At 43.9% G+C, this 16,801-nt stretch overlaps 1 protein-coding gene across 6 annotated transcripts in view; it reads right to left on the reverse strand.

The window, feature by feature from the left end:
* Nucleotides 1-1,857: 1,857 nt before the first annotated feature.
* The window catches only part of RASD2 (RASD family member 2), a 100,279-nt gene continuing 85,335 nt past the window's right edge, over nt 1,858-16,801 (reverse strand). For 3 of the 6 annotated variants that reach the window (XM_075938012.1, XM_075938016.1, XM_025178929.2), the window contains 2 exons: nt 6,201-6,480; nt 1,858-4,138 (listed from right to left, as the gene is read on the reverse strand). In XM_075938012.1, coding sequence (XP_075794127.1) covers nt 3,609-4,138; nt 6,201-6,471 — 801 coding nt within the window. In that variant the 5' untranslated portion in view covers nt 6,472-6,480 and the 3' untranslated portion in view covers nt 1,858-3,608. Of the gene's footprint in view, nt 4,139-6,200; nt 6,481-11,475; nt 12,220-15,050; nt 15,119-16,078; nt 16,128-16,801 lie in introns of those variants that run through there. The other 3 variants (XM_075938021.1, XM_075937994.1, XM_006137957.4) reach the window with 3 other exon arrangements.

The raw sequence follows: 16,801 nt of genomic DNA on the forward strand, positions 1-16,801 counted from the left end.
AAGGAAACCATTTAATACAGATAGGTGGGTACTACAATGATTTTATTTCTAAAGCTTCCCTGGCCTGTCTCCAATTCCACTACTGTCAAGGAGGGGCGTAAGGGGTAACAAACATTAAATCTGAAAAAATAAAGCAAAAATAAACATTCAGATGCTTCTTTATAGGCCCAGAAGAACTAAGTGAGGAGGCTACCACAAGAAAAAAGGTGTCATTTCCCAGCAGATGCCACAACAATAGCTCTCTCAAGGGTGTAATGGCAGCACTCCTACATGGCAACTACCCATCCCGAGGAGGCCCACAGACAAGGTCTTGACAAGAACCAGGCATGCTAGCTACGAATCAGTCTGATCGTCTTTTATTTGTGTGACATCATCCCATCCATGCCTTCTCACCCCCCCCCCCCCCCAGCATCATCCCTCAGTCTTTCCCAATCAAGCCTCCCGCACATACTTTGGACCAGCAACATCAGCAACTAACAGATTATTAAAAACTTTAGCAGCCTTCATGCAGAACGTACCAAAGCAGCCACATCATCAGACTGCTGTCACCCTGCCCTCCTCCCACGCCCTTTACTATCTGGGCTTCTTTCCACATTGTATCTTCTTATCTAAAGCTGTAAGCTAGCCAGGACAGCCTCCCGATGCCCCCAGGACTGTAAACAGCATTGTTCACTATTAGTGGTGATCAGACTCACTGTTTATCACCATCCTGTTGTGATTCAAAGCAATGGAGAGCAATTCCATCAGCAACATTCCTTGGAATGTCCAGACAACAGCACAGACTCAGCTTCTCCAAAAGCTGCCCAGAGTCTGAGGATGGGCAGCCGGCCACACCCTAAATACTGCCCTGGATTGTGCGTTTTATATTATCAGAACAAACCATTTTAATTTGTCAAAAAGTCACAAGGGGTGTTCGGCACTAATCACAATATCGAGGAGGAGCTGGTGGTAGTGATTGGGGGTATGTGCTCTCTCTTTAGCTAATAGTATGAGAGTTAGGACACTAATGTAGAAGGGGAAAAGCCTGGTTCAAATCCCTGTTCTGGATTTCAGTCACCCTTCCCAGCTGAGCACCCGACTACACTACTTGTTAATAGGAGGACACGGACTCCTCCATGACTCTAGCTCTCCATGTCTTTTGCTTTCATTAAATAAAAGGCTAGAAAAAAAAATCAACCTGATGTTTTGTTTCAGGTTGAATGAAACATTTAATTTGACCAGAAAAGAAGTTTCCAACTTTTTCAAATGGCTGTAAATTCTGATGAATTTTTTTCTTCAATTTTTCAGAACTGCCACAGAATAAAAATAAAGGTATTTGCTGTGTTCTAATGATGGGTCAGAAGTGATGCAGGGGATGTAGGATCATAGGGACCACATCTAATGCAAGCAGGCGTAGAAGTATCTTCAGCCCATGAGATGAAAGAGAGAGTGGCTGGTTCCTTGCACGGGGGCAACATGGGGAACACAGCTAGCTGCCTGTCGTCAGGAGGAGCTATAGGTCCTCTTTGGTTTGTGCTATCAGCATAACATCATGGTGTGTGACCCAAAGAACTTAACCCCTTCTCAGGAGCTGTCAAAAACATGTGGAATGCTCAGAGCTCTGGCAGGGATGGACATAGGGTGTAGAACCCTTCCGCAGAGAATAAAATGTTCTGTTCCCAGCAGGTCTATATCAAAACTAAGTCTAGAGGAATTGTCATAGTCCTGTCAGATGTATACTCCCATTGGAAACCAGAATCCTTTTATAAGCCCTCAACTGAAGCTCCCTCTTCAAAATCATCTGATGTCTTACATTAAAAACCTTACAGCCCTTCTAATAATTCTTGTACAAAGCAAAAGCAGGCAGGACACTGCTAATAAATAAATCAGATTTAATGATAAACAGTATATGTGTTTATAAAGAGTGAGTGAGACTTGATAAGATAGGGTGTTGCCATGGCACCAGAAGTCAAACACTTGTGTGTTGTACCTGTGAGCGATACATGGCGAGTTTGGAATGACGGACAAGTGGAGACAGGATTGGATCTCTCGGAGGCTATTTCTAGCAAACACCTATAATTCTTTGTCATCTGTCAAGTTACAGAATGAGCTAGCATTCAGCCCTCAGCAATATGGATACATAAAGGGGCAGCATGTGAGGGATGGAAAACCACTCATAGGAAGAAAATACGTAGGATTGTTACTTACAGTTTTAGAATCAGATTCTGCTCACAGCTATGCAAGCCCAATTCCCATTTAAATCAATGGAAGCGACATACGCCTATCTGAGGGAATTCATCTGTCACTCTGAGTGCACCTAGGGCCCCAACACACCAAGAAACAGAAAAGACGCTGAGAGCAGCCAGGGACCAGGGCAAGGGAAGAGTAGGAAAGAGTGGTTAAGCTCCAGATTAATCACAGTGGTGAAATTCACCCTCATGCAGAGAGCTAGCACAAGGACTATACTCTCAGGACTTTAGTGGTGGTTAAGCCCATTCTCCATTGGGGGAAACCTAATAAGGAGAACTCTGGTCTGAAGGGATGGTTCCAAGAGGAATTGGTCCAAAAATCAATGCCCCATGTCCAGTCACCCCTGAATTTCATGGGAAGGTCCAAATCTCTTTCTATAATGGTCCAAATCAAAATTCAAATCAGGTCTACCTCATGTCAAACACAGGTGGATGGAACTATTTTGATGATGGGAGTGTGGGGAGGAAGGGGAGGGAGGAGTGAGAATTTAAGATAAAGAATTCAGAGTACCTGTGGCAGAATTGTGCTTGTTTTGAGACACAATCACACACAAGGAGAGCATAGCAGTCAGAAGTGTTGGCTTTACAGTACAACAATTTCACTTTCAATTACTGTGCATATTATGTAACCTTAAACCAAATAAACTTGGCAATTCTAGAACACAGACACGGTTTTTGTTTCAAATACACAATTGCCATCTGGTTTCACTTAAAAAAACAAAACAAACAAAAACAAGATTAAAGCTGAAATACAAAAGTGACATTTACGTCGATCGCTTTCAGAAATTGCCACTAGTACAGCAAAATTTCATTGCACCCAGACCTTTTAAGCTACTTGAAAGCAAAAGTCATTTTACTGGCAAGTCAGAATTGCATATCCATGTATAGAGTCCACCTTCAGTCCGGGGAGCCTGGATTAACACCATTCTCCTTTGAATGAAGTTGAATAAACTGGAGCATTTTAAAAGTGTGCTTGAAAAAAGTCTCATATTTGTTTTTCCTCAGCAGAATGATGAATTACAGTTATTTACATATACCCAATGCCTTCTCTGTGTGACTGACCTACTCTCTGGGTAGACGTAAAGCAAATCCTTCTTTACATGTCCAAGTTCTTCAGATAGGAGAAGAACGAAGAGCAACTTAATTATAAAATAAAGAAGCTGGTCATTTTTGAAACCTCCGATTTCCTCAACTGTTTACAAGGGTAACTTGGAAGTTTACTATTTACACTAGCAATTCTGCGGTGGTCTGAGGAAGAGCCATCCGTATAGCCATAGTGGGCATCCTCCATCAGGTGGGTGCTATGAACCCATTCTCAAACCATTTTCTTTAAGGCACTGCACCAAACACAATGACCTCACTCAGAATGGTGGCTCCCCTTCACTGGATAGTGCATTTCTCCCTCTCTCTTGCCTGGCCTTCCCTGAGAACTTTGGATTTGATATATTTCAGGTCACTGTTGACACTAGGTCGGCGAGCAAACGGGGAGATCATGCCATAGGCATCCATCTCTTTGACCCGGCGCATTCTGAAGGATTTTTGGTGGAAGGTATCACCGTATTGGACAGAGATTTTCCTGTGGAGGGCAGGGCTCATCTCGTGAGGTAGCTTGGCCATGCTGAAGAGGACATAGAACATCTCATCCACATTAGTGTTCTTCTTGGCTGAGATTTCAAAATAAGCACAGTTCTCATCACTGGAGACAAGCTTCTCTGCTTCGTCTGAGCGTACCTTGCGGTAGACTTCACTATGGTCATTCTTGTTGCCGCAGATCACCATGGGGAGGTCAGCTGTCTCCTTGGTCTTGTTCTTCAGGCAGGATTTGACTTCAAGGATCTGTTTCTGGATCCTCTTGACCTCATCAAAGGATTCTCTGTTGTCCAAACTGAATACCAGGATGAAAACATCCCCTGTAATTAAAAAGAGAACCAGAAAACTTGTTCATTAGAATCCACCTCAGAATGGTGTATTTCACTTTCACCAAAGTGGATGGTCCAATGAAAGATATTATCTCACCTACACTGATTACCTCTGTTTCAAAAGTAATGCATTTCATTCGCCCTCCTCTTTCTCTTTGCTTATTTTCCCTTCAATCCTATACATTCTCTAAGGACACTAGTTCCTGGTCACCTTCTGATTCCCCTTCCTCCTTGTTCCCATAGCTGTAGAAATGTCTTATTGTCAAAGTATTTCCTCAGTCATATCCTGTTGTCTGATCCAAAACGGCACTTGACTCATTGGTGTTACCCATTTGCATTGTGTTTTTTCAAAAACATTCTGACTTAATTCTTCTGGGTCACTTAGTCCTTCCTCCCCCTTCTCAAGATCATTTGTCATGAAAAACACCACCTGTGTAGCAAGACGATAGAACAGTCGCCAGTTTGCTTTGACTCTTTTAAGGTACAAGAACAGGAGCAGCACTTGACCTCCAGACCAACAAGCCTGTCTGTTCAGAGCATCTGAGAAATGAGTTTGAGCTTCCAAAAAGGCAGTGCTCTGCTAGCATTTCCATTGCTCAAGAGAAACAGAGTACAAAAGAAAATGCAAATGACATAGCTCCTCTGGTTTTACTATAATGCTGGGAGAATCTTTCTTGTATAAATATAAGACAATGCAAATAACAACCTGTTAAGTGCAGTTTATGTGCAACTGAGAAAGAGATCTTTCCCCACCCACATCCAGGAGTTTGACCCCTGTATCATGTAGGATCTAGATTCTGGTAGCTGACAATACTTAATGTAGACTTAGGGTGTCACTGGATAAATTGTAATGCAAGTACAGGCAGTCCCCGGGTTACACGGATCCGACTTACATCAGATCCCTACTTACAAACGGGGTGAGACAACCCCGCACTAGCTGCTTTTCCCCCTAGCAGACCAGGGAGACACGAAGCTAGTGCCCCACCCAGCAGACCAGGGAGACGCGGAGCGGCTTTTCTCAGCAGATACCTCAGCTTGAGAATAAAGGACTGAGGGAAGTGAGGCGAGAGAGAATAAAACTGAGCTCTGGAGAAATGTTTGGCTAGAGTTTCCCCTACAATATGTACCAGTTCCGACTTACATACAAATTCAACTTAAGAACAAACCTACAGTCCCTATCTTGTACGTAACCCGGGGACTGCCTGTAGTACTGAACTCAGGTGGGCTATGAACTTGGCCCTATACTTATCTGTGTGTACACACCCACAGTCTAATTTTCAGAACTGATGCATGCACAGCAACACCCACTTGAAAACAACAGAACTACTAGCTGATCCACATTTTCATTATGAAGCCACCATTCTTGTAATTATAGCCATTTTCCCAAAATGTGGTAAGAGAGAATTCTGGGAGTATTTAATAGCAGAAGGCAGAAATAATAAGAGTGGAGGGAGTGATTTTAGGGAGATGCATTTCACTGAATTTATAATTGTCCAAATGCAGGACACCAGTTTAAAACTAAAATCCTTGTCAAATCATTTTTAAAATTCCTTGGTGTATATTTGACATGCATGTTTCATTGCTTGTGCATGGGGGTGACAAACCTCCTCTTTCTCTTGCTGTTATTTATACCGGTGAGATTTTGATTTTATAATTCACTTGTCACTGCAGTTAAAAAAACAACATCAAAACAAGCGGTGTGTATAATATGTGGGAGTTGAGGGAAGGAGAATAAATTAGGTAAAGAAACTCAGACTTTAGAATTTCTCCAAGTTGGTTCCTAGGTGACTGATATACCCCCTGGTGATGGCTGGAGTGCTCCAGTCAAGGAAAGTCTCTGGGGAAAAGATGTGTCTTTATAATAAGATCTATACTATTACCAGTCATTCCTTATATCTAGCCCTTATTTTTCCTCATTCACCATATAAACCAATGCTCTCTTAGGAAATAGCTTTGTCAAGGTTATTCTCAAGAAGAGATCCAAGATGGGATCCTTGACCTACCACCCCTCAGAAGGACACCCCTCATCTCTCTCTCATCCCATACCTCTCACCTGTCAGTATAGAAAGCCTCCTCATCGCGGGGAATGGGTGATTCCCAGATGTGTCCAGAATGTCCAGCTGATACATGTCGCCCCGAATGTTGTAGACCTTACGGTGAAAATCCTCAATGGTGGGAGTGTACTGGTCGTCAAAGCGGCCGGTGAGAAAGCGGGAGACAATGGAGCTCTTGCCCACCCTGGAGGCTCCCAGCACCACCATGCGGTAAGAATTCTTGGCTGGCACGCTCAGGGTGCAGTTCCCACTGGACAGAGTCTTCATCATTGCTTGGTGCTGAAAGGGTCAAAATAAAAGCAGGTGGGGGTGGAGAGAAAGGACAGAAGAGTGAGACTGGTGTGTAAAGACTCCTGGGTTTTCTTACAAAAAATCTCAAAGAGCACTGTGGATTGTTCCATGGTGTAAGATAGTTTGGTTCTAATTAGTAGGTTGGGGTCCATAAGGAAACTGCATGAGTGGAAACAGCCTTATTTTTAGTCTAGTTTAAGGAGAATTTTTTAAGTCGTGTCAAAATGAAGAAATTTATATTTTAATATGAAGTTTTGAATTTCAATTTGCCACCTTGTTGGAACATTGAGGGCTAATCTACCATCTTGGCTTTAGCTCTGACTCCAGTTTCATACCCATAGTTTAAATCACACAGACATTTTGGGCCTGATTTTCAAAAGAGCTCAGTTCTCATTTGGACTCCTAAATGAAGCAGAGAGGTTTCCAGAAGCACACTCCATCCCCCATTTAGATCTAGCAACTCCTTTTTTAACGTTTAAATGGGAGCTGCTCACAGTACCTGTTTTCTAGGATCTAAAGTGCTGGCACAGGCAACAAACTGTAGGTTCAGAATTGCATCATCGGACACTAACTTCAAAGACTTGGGCCCCAAATGTTATTTTTCAGATTTTGGCACCAGATTTGTATCCAACAAATCTCTAATGCCAGAGCTCTTCACTCTCAAACTGTTAGCATCTCAAATATTACTGCTTTGCAGCAAGATGGCTGGTCATGGACGGAGCTGTAGAAAAACTAGTTTTATTTTTCATCAATGTGTCACTCCTTACATGCACATTAGTTCTTGGTTCTGGCAGGTCTTGGCTGTATTGAGTGAACTGGAAAGAAATGGGGGACAGTGAGGGAAGAGGGCCGCTTTCTGGTAGAACCAAAGTGCAAGATGAATACTATAGTGAGTTTACAGACGAAGAGATTATATTTTGACACAGCACACAGATATAGGATATCTCAATAGAAAAACCATGGATTCCACAGATCTTTTTCATCTCTTAGATCAAATATGTGGAGCACAGAAAAGAGAAATACAGGCATGCTGTAGAAAACTATCTGTCAAAGCAGAGCTACACATTTGGACAGTTTATTTTGGTTACCAGAGTCTTATGAAAGAAATATCAAGTTCCCACAGTGCTGTTTATTTAATGTAAGTGTTGTTTACTGAATAGCAAGTTTTGAGAATTTACACACACACACACACACACACCCCCCCCTGGATTCCTAACCTTTCCCCCATGTGAATTTAATCTCCCATGCCTTTATGTATCTGGTATTTATGCCAGGAAAATTATTTAAATGTTTTACATGTGTTAGGTACTAAGCAAAAGTAAAGAAATAGTCATTGCAAATAAAGAAGCCTGTATGAAGTCTGAACCAGCATCCCTACAGACTTTGTGTTGTGGCTTAAGGCAACAACAGAACGTTACTACTCATTATTATTGTTATTTATTGAGCACTGACAGCATTCTCAGCTCTAGAAGAAGCACAAAAGGAAAAGCAGTGCTTGTCCCAAAGGCAAATTATAATCTACATTAGACTCAATGGGGATTACTGTCTAAAATATTGTCAGGAGGATGTAACATTTGCACACGTAGTATAGTCCAATTGTGTCAATGTGAGTGCTGAGTCAGGCTAGGCTAGCAAAATCCAGTCCTATGTTTTGACTAATTTGGAACGGGTTGTACCATCTCAGTGCAAAGTCACGCATTTTCCTCAGAAACACCTACAGCCAGTAGTGTTCACTTGCCCTTGTACTCTCCTTTGTACGCTTTGATAGGCAGGCTCTACAGACTGTGCACCAAATGGCTGGGGACTGAATTATTTAGAGATATTTCCCCATTGTGTTCTTGGAGCTTTGTTTAGTAAGATGGGCAGAATAAATGTTTCAAAAGCAGAATAAATGTTGCCAGATACTCCCTAGAAGATTGACATTATTCAGTGATGGGCCAAATTCTCAGCTGTTCTACACAGGTGTAGCTGCACTGATTTCAGCGAGCTTTGCTGAGTTACACTAGCTGAGCATCTAGCCTAATATCATGTAGCTGTGATGAATACTGTTAGAGGATAGTAGCCTTCTTCAAATATGGGAGTCTAACAGTGTTGTCTTAACCTGTTTGATTCAGCACTCCGAATGACAGGGCCCTGATCCCAACTGTGCCTTCTAGGTGCTACCATCATATAAACACACAAATATTGCGTTAAAGGAAACTGAGCAAATAGCAGCAAATCACAGACATACAGCCCATCAAGAAAGCAAGCAGGGGAGTGTCTCATCTCAATCGGTGGGAGAATTTTGCATGATAGCACAGGCATGTCAAGATGCACGTGTGCATCATCTGGTCTGTATTTGAGGGCATAGAGGAACATTCATTTTCGCTAATCGCTTTATAGTGATTAAAGTAGGTGACTATCCAAACCTAATGAATAGAGCCCTGCAAATCCACAAATTTCCACTTTATATCCATGGGTATCTGCATCTGCGGCTCATTTTTGCGGATACAGATGAGAATACAAATTTTGTATCTGCGCAGGGCTCTCCTAATGGATCATAATATAAAATGGCCATAAGAGGCGGCTCACAACAGTGGTTGGGGAAGGGGGGGAATGGGAATGAAACACACACTCCTCAGATGAGCGCTGAAGGAAATGTTAGAACATTGGTCCAGATGTTCAGCAGAGCTCTCTGTAGGGGGCTGAGCACTGGAATATCTGGCCACAGCTGGGGCCAATGTACAGCAGAAAATCTGGACCCAAGCCCATCGTGATTCTATATAAAACCAGAAAACTGATCTTGGTCCTTCACACCTTGCTGAGAACAAGAAGCAAACAACTGAACTGGAGAAGAAGAGAATTTTTTTAGTTTTGGATCTGGTTGGGAGCATACAGATGTTGTCAGTTTCATTTTACACACGTAGACTTGGCATGCTGCTCCAGCTGTGCCACGTCACTTTATAGCATGCCCCCTACAACCTTCTGTCTCTTCTCTCCTAAAATGTGACAGCACACATTCCTCCACCGAAAATAAAAATAATCCACTTTCTGTCTGTCCTGCCTAGCACAGGGTTGTTTCTCATGCAGCTGTATGCAATGGACTTTTAGGAATGTTTCTCTCATATAGGTCCTAAAAATCAGAGTTGACAGTGTGCAGAATAGCTTCTTTCTTGGGAACTAGTGGGAGCCTTATAGTTTGGGCGAATTAACAAACTTGATGAAGCATGGGAGAATGTAAAGTTGGGAACTATCCTAAAATGTATTATCTTTTCCTGGTACCAATACACATGGGCTCTAACATTTCTCCTTTCTCTTAAAGAGGCACTGAGCATGAAAGGTGCAATATATCAGTGACACCTTTGCATCTCCACAGCACCTCCACTTCTAGAGATTTCAAAGCATATTCTGTTAATGGCTCCTTCAGTGTACTCCCGTGAGAAAAGTTTTATCGTCCCCATTTCACAGCGGGAAAACTGAGGCACAGAGCGCCTCAGTGATTTGACCAAGGTCAAACAAGTCCATGGCAGAGTGAAGAACAGAATCCAAATCTCCTGATTCTCAGAGTGCCTCAAATTCCAATCACTAGGCTACACTACCTGCCATCCTGAGCAGGACAAAACCTTATTGTGTGCGTGCTCGCCTCTCTCCCTCCGCCCTATGTTCAATCGTTGAGGCTTTGACTTAGAGGTGTTTGTGCACAGGTCAGGGGAAACAACAGCTGGAAGCAGATCTCCCCCAGCACAGCTAGATTTTATTAATTTACAATGTCATCGTATGGTGCCATTGAGGAGTTGGTTCTGTTTGTCAGATTATTCCTTTAAGGAAGTTCCCGTGCTTTGCAACCTGCCTTTGGTCTAGTACACAGTAAATAGATTCTTTCAGCCCTTCTAATTCCTGAAGCTGTTATTCACTTAATTGCCTCCACTGTGCACCTGACTTGCAGGGTGCAGCACAACCTGGAACCTTCATTTGTCTTTCATGCTCTTCCCATCACCACAGCTTCTGGCAGACTCAAACCTTTCTCCTCTTTTACTCAGAGAAAGAAACCACATTTAAGCCCCTTTGGGGATGCAGGAAGCCATACACGGGAAAAGATTAAAGGTAATAAAGAAGAAACAGAAGGAGACCACACTTTTACTAAATAAAGTAAAAATCAATTGCAAGAGGACAAACAAACACCACCAGCTGATTTTAATCTATGTCTCTTGCTTCAAGTTTATTGAAGGTTTAAAAATAGATGTTCCCTGCTGCATCTTTAGCTTCAGGCATTGACTTTAGGGTAATAAAACACCCGATTTATATTATTTTGCCCTTTTGCAGCACTTTCTATCCAATTATTTTAAAATGGTTCACATAAGGTGGGTATAATTACTACTATCCCTATTTCTGTGAAACCAGAGCCCAGAGAGATAAAATGACTTGTCTAAAGTCACACTGTGAGCCACTGACAAGAAAAGCCTTAAACCTGTCTCCTGACCTTATCCCTTTGCTCTAAACATAAGATAATGCTATTTCCCCCCCAAATTTAAGACCACATTATAATGCACCCGCCTTTGCAAATCCATGCATGCACTAAAGAGATCATACCTAAATTCCAATCAGGTTTTGAAAGTCTGATCCTATGTACCAGTCACAGAAAAAAGAATAATGAAGACAGAAAACCTGCTACCGGGAGCTTTTGCTGTTAGCTTTCAGTACTCAAATTACGAGAATTACCACATGCAGTATTCTCCTTACCACTGAACATACACAAAAGCACTCAAAGGTGCCACTGTTTACAGTCAGCAGTTACAGTATTTATCTCTATATACATTAGTCCTACAAGATTTATTGCATCTGGCTAAAAAAAGACAGGCAGAAGCAAACCAAACTGTGCATTAGAGACCTGTCATTGATTAGAAAATCCTGGAGTCCCTTTCATTTTCATGCACACTGCTGTTACTTTTGGAAGGTATTTTTCTCTCTATTGCTTTAATGCTAGGTCCAGTGCCTCTCCCTTACCTTTCTTTGTGTGGAGGAGAAATCCTGAATCTTAGTGCTGTAGATAAATCTGTCTTGATGGTTTTAATCAGATGTGTTGCTGATCCTTTTTGGATCCCAAGTCGCTGGGCTGGGCTCCTCTTGACCGCTTTGGACCCTAGCTGGACTGGGAAAGACCAGAGTGATCCAGCAGCTGGTCCCCCATGAGTGATCTTTATTGGGTCAGAAGACTGACATGATCCAAGGTAGGCTCTCTGTACCAGAGGTAGTTTTTCCCTTCTGAAGAGGTTTGCTCTTCTCCTGATAATCTCAGTTCTCTAGGTCTCCCACTCACACTTGCTTTTCTTGCAACTTGTAATTTGTAGACTCATTTGGTTGGAACTGGCCTCTGGTGCGACACCTAGCTGCCAAGGCTGGTATGTGCATTCAGCTGACCCATACTGCAGGGGGGGAAGCACATTCGGGTTCAGGAGGGGGGCCTGGGAGTTTCTTATGATAGTAGGTTTGAAAGTACACCTTCACTCCTGCACTGCACAAAAATCTTGGCAGGTAAAGCAGGGTTTCCCTCTCATCTGAGATTTGTTTAAAAATGCTCCCTTTTCAGTACAGAGGTGGCTTTGCTTTTTCTTTAAATTTTAAAATTTGTCTAATGATTCTTCCTCTCTCCCTGTCTCTCTCTCCCAGCAGCTGTAAGTTGTAGGTTTTCCTTCTGCAGAACTCACAGATAATTGACTCACTCCTCCCTCGAAGTCAGAGACAGTGGAAGAATTACCAAGGGGGTGGATCTTATGTTTATTGAAGGTCTTTTAAGGCCCCCCCCTCCACTAAACTTCCTGCATATTCCAAATTGCAAATTCTCTCTCTTTCCAAAAAAGACCTGTGTGCATGATCATGTGTGTGAGAGATTTGTTAATCCTATTCCTATTATCTCTCATTAACTTTTTAAAAGCACATTTCCCCTTTTCAGCGTTTCCTGCTAAACAAAGATGGACTGAGTGGTTAACCAAATAGGGTTTTTACATTCCTAATTTTTATGATTCCTTTGAGATATAGCATCCCTTTCCCTGAGACACTGTGCAGCTGTTAGGAGTGCTTGTTGATTTTAATCTAGAACTTAAAATCAGACTGCAAATGTTACATGGCTTGCAACTTCATTTTGATCTGGATCAACCCAGTGGCATTGCTAATTTCCCATCTAAAAGCAGTGATTCAACTTGCTTCCTGTATTTCTGACCACTTTCTCCACAGACTGCATTCTGACACTACTGCTACTACCCTGCTCTGTAATAGTCTCCTGCCTTATCTACACCCCTTATCTCTATGAATAACAAATCAGTTCTTAGGAAGAGAACCTCCAACCATACCCACCCACATGCTGCTGAATGTGCACGTAGCTGCAGCCTGCCAGGTCCTTAGGCACCAGCCCAGGAACAAAGGTTTTCAGCAGTCCCTGGTAATTTCTCTATGATGGTACCACACAATAATGGGGGATAGGTCAGTGCATGGATTCAGCTCCCTGCCTTACCTTTTGTCTGGGGTCAGAGGCTTGCAGCTGGCCAATTAAGCCCCACCCATTATACCTGGGGAAAGGATGGCAACTTAATTGACTGATCCTCAGAAAAGGAGGAGCAGGGAATGGGAGAAGGGGCAGTAGTACTTGCTAGAGGTGAGAGCAACTCCAGGAAACAGAGGGGAGTGTGGGGGAAAGCCCTGTTAGCACACAGGATTCTGAGGAACAAGCCAGGAAGGTTTGGTTGATAAACTTGTAGGGTGAGGGACAAATTTGGATGTGGGGAAGAGGCTTAATCTTAATCCAGGCTTTGTGAGGAAAGCCTGTGAAACTTTTGATCTTTTCATTAGGAAGGCTTGTAATAAAAACCCCAGCAATTAATGGGAGCAGAGACTACTCTGCCTGAACTCTGTGAGTGGGCTCCAGGCAGGCTTGACCCAGGTTGGGATCTGACCCTACAGCTTTGGCTCAGCTGAAAGAGCACTGGCACCAGCCGTGGTGGAGCTGGAAGAGGGTATGATAACGTAGGCCTAATTCTTCATATGTGGCACCTGAACAGCCTAGGCACCTTTTGCTCTGCACCCTCTGTACCTTGCTGGTTGCTAGGCTTGGGTTGTGAGTGACCTCCACTGGCTGCTGACTGCAGCATGGCCCAGCAGGGCAGAGGATGAGTCATTATGCAAGGGGGCTTCAAACCTGTCTGACGAGTTATCTCCCAGGGAGCGGAACAATGGGAAGAAGGGGAGTGGAGCCCTGGCTGGGGGCAGGGCTGGAAGTGAGTTAGTTAGTTAGGTTTCTGGCTAGTATCATGGAGGAAGCAGCCTAGGCAATGAGCTGGGATTTAGGGCCACAGGATCCCCCACCTCAAGGGGGGGGGGGGGCTGAGGCATCCTAGGCCTTCCCTGTAACCAGATTACATCTGTGCTGTGCTGTATTCTGGAAAAGCAATAAACTCCCTCTATTCTACTGGCTGGTGGAGTCTGTCCGTGCCATTACGGGGGTGCAGGAGACGGGAAAACCCCAACGTGCCGTCATACCCTCTCCATCAAGAAGGACCATGGAGGAGATACTCTAATGGTAAATCAAAAGAATGTGGAGAATGAAAGGAAACACTAATGCCAGGAGGCTCTCCTGGCCTCTCAGCAACACCTGAAGGAAAGCCATCTTGATGAGACTGAGCAAAACAGGCAGTTCTAGGTGGAAATGGCCTCACTTGCTCTCATGGTGGCCAATGGGACAAGGGATCAGCCACAGAAGGGAGGCCTGCCTTGGAGTTTCATCCAGTTTTACCTTGACCAAAATGGGCAGCAGTGATAATTCTGACGCCTACCTGCCCATATTTGAGTGTATTGCTACCACAGTAGGCTGGCAGAGGAATTGCTGGGTGGCACATCTGTCCCCAAGCAGATTATCAGGCTCTCAACATGGATGAGGCAGAATCTTATGCAATGCACAGGGCAGTAATCGGGGACTGCCTCGGTTGCTCTGTAGAACCTTATCAAAAGAAACTTTGGTTGGAGTTATTCTCTAAGGTGTGTCTACATTGGCGCGATCTTGTGCCAAAGCGGCTGCTTTTGCGCAAAAACATGCTGCCTGTCTGCACTGGCGGGGAGTTCTTGCGCAAGAACACTGATGTTCTAATGTGTGAAATCAGTGCTTCTTGCGCAAGAACAATGATGCTCCCGCTCAGGAATAAACCCTCTTGCGCACCCGTTCTTGCGCAAGAAGCCAGTGTAGACAGGTAACATGAATTTCTTGTGCAAGAAAACCCGATGGCTAAAATGGCCATCAGAGCTTTCTTGCGCAAGGGAGCGTCTACACTGGCACGGATGCTCCTGCGCAAAAGCACATCTCTTGCGCAAAGGCACATGCCAGTGTAGATGCTCTCTTGTGCAAATACTTTAACGCAAGAACTCTTGCGTTAAAGAGTATTTGTGCAAGATCATGCCAATGTAGACATAGCCTAATGGAAAACACCTTTGGGCAGTAACTCAATAGCTCCTGGGCTTGGCTACCCAATGGCTAACCCAGAGGTCAAGACAGTAGTGGAGCTCATGGAACATATTCTCCCTATAGTGGTACAAACCTGTTTTCAATGGTTTCAGCCCAGATGCACTGTGGAAGCCATGGAGATGTTCTTGGAGGATGAAGTGCCTAGGTGTGGGAAGAACAGCTTCTCAGTCAGCTGGCCCCACTTAGAAAGGTAGCAAAAGACTATAACTACAATACAACTGAAACATTACCCCTAGCATGGTCCCCCATGCCCAGAAAAAGGGACCTCATAGTTCCAGATTTCCCATAGACCACTACTGTCCCTATAGCCATGATGGCCTGTGGCATGTTATCACTGTGGCCAACAGGCATTTATGTCAGAAGTGCCCATATGATGGAATGTGACTATTCAAGATGCTTCTTTGGCCAAGCAGGTGAGACTCCAAGTAAACCCACAGAATTGAACCCAAAGCCCTTTGTAGTCCCAATAAAGACAGGGCCAAACTTGGCAGAGGAATTAATATTCTCAGGCTACGTGTAGACTGGCATGATTTTCCAGAAATGCTTTTAACAGAAAAGTTTTCCATTAAAAGCATTTTCGGAACAGAGCGTCTAGATTGGCATGGACGCTTTTCCGTAAAAGCACTTTTTGCGGAAAAGCGTCCGTGCCAATCTAGATGCGCTTTTCCGCAAAAAAGCCCCAATCGCCATTTTTGCAATTGGGGCTTTTTTTGCGGAAAACAAATCTGGGCGGTCTACACTGGCCCTTTTGCACAAAAGTTTTGCGCAAAAGGACTTTTGCCCGAACGGAAGCAGCATAGTATTTCCATAAGAACACTGACAATCTTATATGAGATCGTCAGTGCTTTTGCGGAAATTCAAGCGGCCAGTGTAGACAGCTGGCAAGTTTTTCCGGAAAAGTGGCTGATTTTCCGGAAAAACTGGCTAGTCTAGACACAGCCTTAGGGTATGGGCAAATGCTACTTCGGTGACATCTAGTCTTAGAACTGGTTTAGATTTCTCACATTCATGGGAAAATCCATACATACCCAACAGACTGCATTATTTTTCAGGTAGCATATCAATTATGGTGCCTCTGGGCAAGAGTGGCAGATTGCCTACCTTGGTCCATGATTCTGGGACATGACTGGAAACCTCTTCAGACCCTCCTGGGAAGAGACTCAAGTCCATGCTGCTCAGACACTTTTCAGAGGCAAGAAAAGAACTCAATGGAGGATAGCTGGGATCCATTTCCCATTGCTCGGTGTGACCTCTTCGAAATTCCCTAATGATCCCAAAGTTTACAAACACAGCCCAAGAAGGGAGGACAAGCCAGAGGTGACTCTATGAAGTAGTGAGAAGAGAAAAGCAGGCCTGGGTGAAGGAACAGCCTACTGAATATTGGGGATGTCCCCTATCCATGGATACCACAGATCTCCTTCCCATCCTAGACTGCAGCACCCTAAGGCTGTGTCTATATTGGTGCGATCTTGCACAAAAGCGACTTCTTTTGCGCCAAAACTTTATGCCTGTCTACACTAGCCACGAGTTCTTGCGCAAGAACACTGACGTTCTAATGTATGAAATCAGTGCTTCTTGTGCAAGAACGATCATGCTCCCGCTCAGGAATAAGCCCTCTTGCGCAGCTGTTCTTGCACAAGAGGCCAGTGTATACAGGCAACATGAATTTCTTGCGCAAGAAAGCCTTATGGTTAAAATGGTCATCAGAGCTTTCTTGCTCAAGAAAGCGTCTACACTGGCACGGATGCTCTTGAGCAAAAGCACATCTCTTGTGCAAAGGCACATGCCAGTGTAGACGCTCTCTTCTGGAAGAGTTTTTGCAGA

This window comes from Pelodiscus sinensis, chromosome 1, assembly GCF_049634645.1.
Source record: "Pelodiscus sinensis isolate JC-2024 chromosome 1, ASM4963464v1, whole genome shotgun sequence".
Classification (NCBI taxonomy): Eukaryota; Metazoa; Chordata; order Testudines; family Trionychidae; genus Pelodiscus; species Pelodiscus sinensis.